The following is a 2,282-nucleotide window of genomic DNA, read 5'->3' as shown; positions in this document are numbered from 1 at the left end:
TAAAACTATCCCTCAGATTAAGAAATACTACATTGCTAGTCCCTTAAAGCTCCCTTATGCCCCACATTCACTGCACCCAGCCTCAAACTTTTGAGTTCATCATTCCTTTGCTTCTTTTGTTTGTTTTTACCAGCTGAGCCATCCTGCCACCTGTTGGCAGCTCAGCGACAGCTCAGCTTGGGCACAGCGTCACTGGCCCATGTGGGAATCGAACTGGCGGCCCTGTTGCTCAGAGCTTGCGCTCTTAAGCCAACTCTTAACCAACCGAGCCACTTGGCCGGCCCCGTGCTTCTCCATGTATATTCCCTAAATGATACTTTGCTTAGTTTGGAAACACTGAGTGACAGGCACAAACTTAGCTGTGTAAGGAAAGGGTAATTAGCCACTTTTAGGTGAAGGTTCCCCAGAGAAGAGAAGCTTAACAGAGTGGGTCATGATCTGACCTCAGTATCCCTGAGACTTCCCAAGAGCCCCTTCAGGGAAAGACTGCGGGCAAGGTCATGTGAGTGAGCCCTGGGGAACTTAGAATGATTTGGTGTTTATAAAAACATGCTATTTTTCCCCAGCTTCATTGAGATATAATGGACATAACATCATGCAAGTTTAAGGTGTACAGCATGTTGATTTGACACCACTTGTATATTGCAAAATGATGACCAGCATAGCATTAGCTAACACCTCTTATGGTTACCATTTTTGTGTGTGATGAGAATCTTATTTCTCAGTAAATTAAAGTACAACACCCATGCAAGCTGGAATGCTAGCTGTTTGGTTAACAAGGACCTAACATCGTAACAAGAAGTCTGTTAACTTTAAAAGTGGGACCTTTTTCAATCTTTATCCAGTGATGCCTCTCCCATTCCTCTTGGTGTGGGGGCTTATGACCCTGTAACTTCATACAGAGCATCTAGGTTTCCAAACACTTCTTCCTGTTGTTTCGAGTCTTGTAACTTTATCAGCTGAGCTACANCCCTTGAGTTGATCTTAGCATGATATGCTGAGGGAGAGACCCGATTCTGTTTGGAAGCTGTTGAGTGGTTGTGCTTCAGATATGACTCACTTAGATGTTTGGTTTCTGGGAGGACAGGCAGAAGAAAAGGTGAGGTGAAGTGGCGTTAGGCACCACTGCCAAACTTGGTTGCGTTCACCTGATAGAAATGACCTATTGTTTGGCCTGTCTTCCTGCTTTCTGTTGGCACCGTTCTCATTCCTTGGGACAAGGTTTCTCTTTGATATTTTTAAAATACAGACATTTAAATGTTTCCCATCTTCCACAGTTTGATTGGTGGCTCTGACTACAAACTGATTTATCGGCACTATGCTACCCTCTACTTTGTATTTTGTGTGGATTCATCAGAGAGTGAGCTTGGGATCTTGGACCTCATCCAGGTATGTGTAATCAGCTAGTGACGGCAGCCACTTTAGAGTTTACACTGGATTTCTGAGTAACCATCCTGTAGAACCTTTTCTCAGTCTCTTTACCGATAACTAGTAAAAGTTGCCAGATGTCCACTAGATGGTGCTGTGAGAAAACGCCTTAGCAACCCTTACAAACTCTTAGAGCTTTTGGATTCATTGGTTTCTACTCAGCCCTCTCACTGCCCTTGGTTTTCATACACGATTCTGACACCAATTCCAATGTGTGTGTATGTCTCACTCCCATCACCAAGCAGTTAACTCAGTTCTCCATGGACACTGACCAGATGTCCCATAAATTTAACTCTATTCTGACACTGTCTATCTGGAGATAGATACCAAATATAAGACCAGGGTGTCTGTCACCTGTACTTCTGACTGACTGGATATAGAACAGAGGTTCACAAGACTTCCTCCTCAGGTTTGATTAATTTGCTAAAGTAGCTCACAGAACTCTCTAGAGAAACATTTTACTTACTAGATTACCAGCTTATTATGAAAGCATGTAACATAGGAGCGGCCAGATGGAAGAGATATGTAGAGCAAGGTATGGGGAAAGGGCACCGAGCTTGCATGCCCTCTCCAGGAACACCATTCTCCCAGACTCTCCTGCGTAGAAACCAAGGAATCCAAAAGCTCTGGTGTATTTGAAATGAAGATACATATTCAAGATTTCCATTTATTTGTCCCTAGGTATATTAAATGTAGCTTTTTAAGTTTTCTCTTCACAAAATAAAATATAGTATGTAAGCACGTAAAGTTTATATTTTAGAGCTAGAGAGTTTTCTATAATTGTCGTTAATTAGGTTTTTTAATTTTTCTTATTTTTTACAATCTTTTTTTGAGGTTTTTTTCAATTACAGCTG

The 2,282-nt window shown here is 42.0% G+C and overlaps 1 protein-coding gene across 1 annotated transcript in view; it reads left to right on the top strand.

Moving 5' to 3' along the window:
* ARPIN (actin related protein 2/3 complex inhibitor) overlaps positions 1-2,282 on the top strand; it is a 56,698-nt gene that overhangs the window by 19,295 nt on the left and 35,121 nt on the right. The window contains exon 7 of the mRNA XM_019639995.1: positions 1,278-1,389. Coding sequence (XP_019495540.1) covers positions 1,278-1,389 — 112 coding nt within the window. The remainder of the gene's footprint in view (positions 1-1,277; positions 1,390-2,282) is intronic.

The sequence above is a fragment of the Hipposideros armiger genome, unplaced genomic scaffold (assembly GCF_001890085.2).
Source record: "Hipposideros armiger isolate ML-2016 unplaced genomic scaffold, ASM189008v1 scaffold_48, whole genome shotgun sequence".
Taxonomy (NCBI): domain Eukaryota; kingdom Metazoa; phylum Chordata; class Mammalia; order Chiroptera; family Hipposideridae; genus Hipposideros; species Hipposideros armiger.
This window is presented reverse-complemented; position numbering and strand designations above follow the sequence as displayed.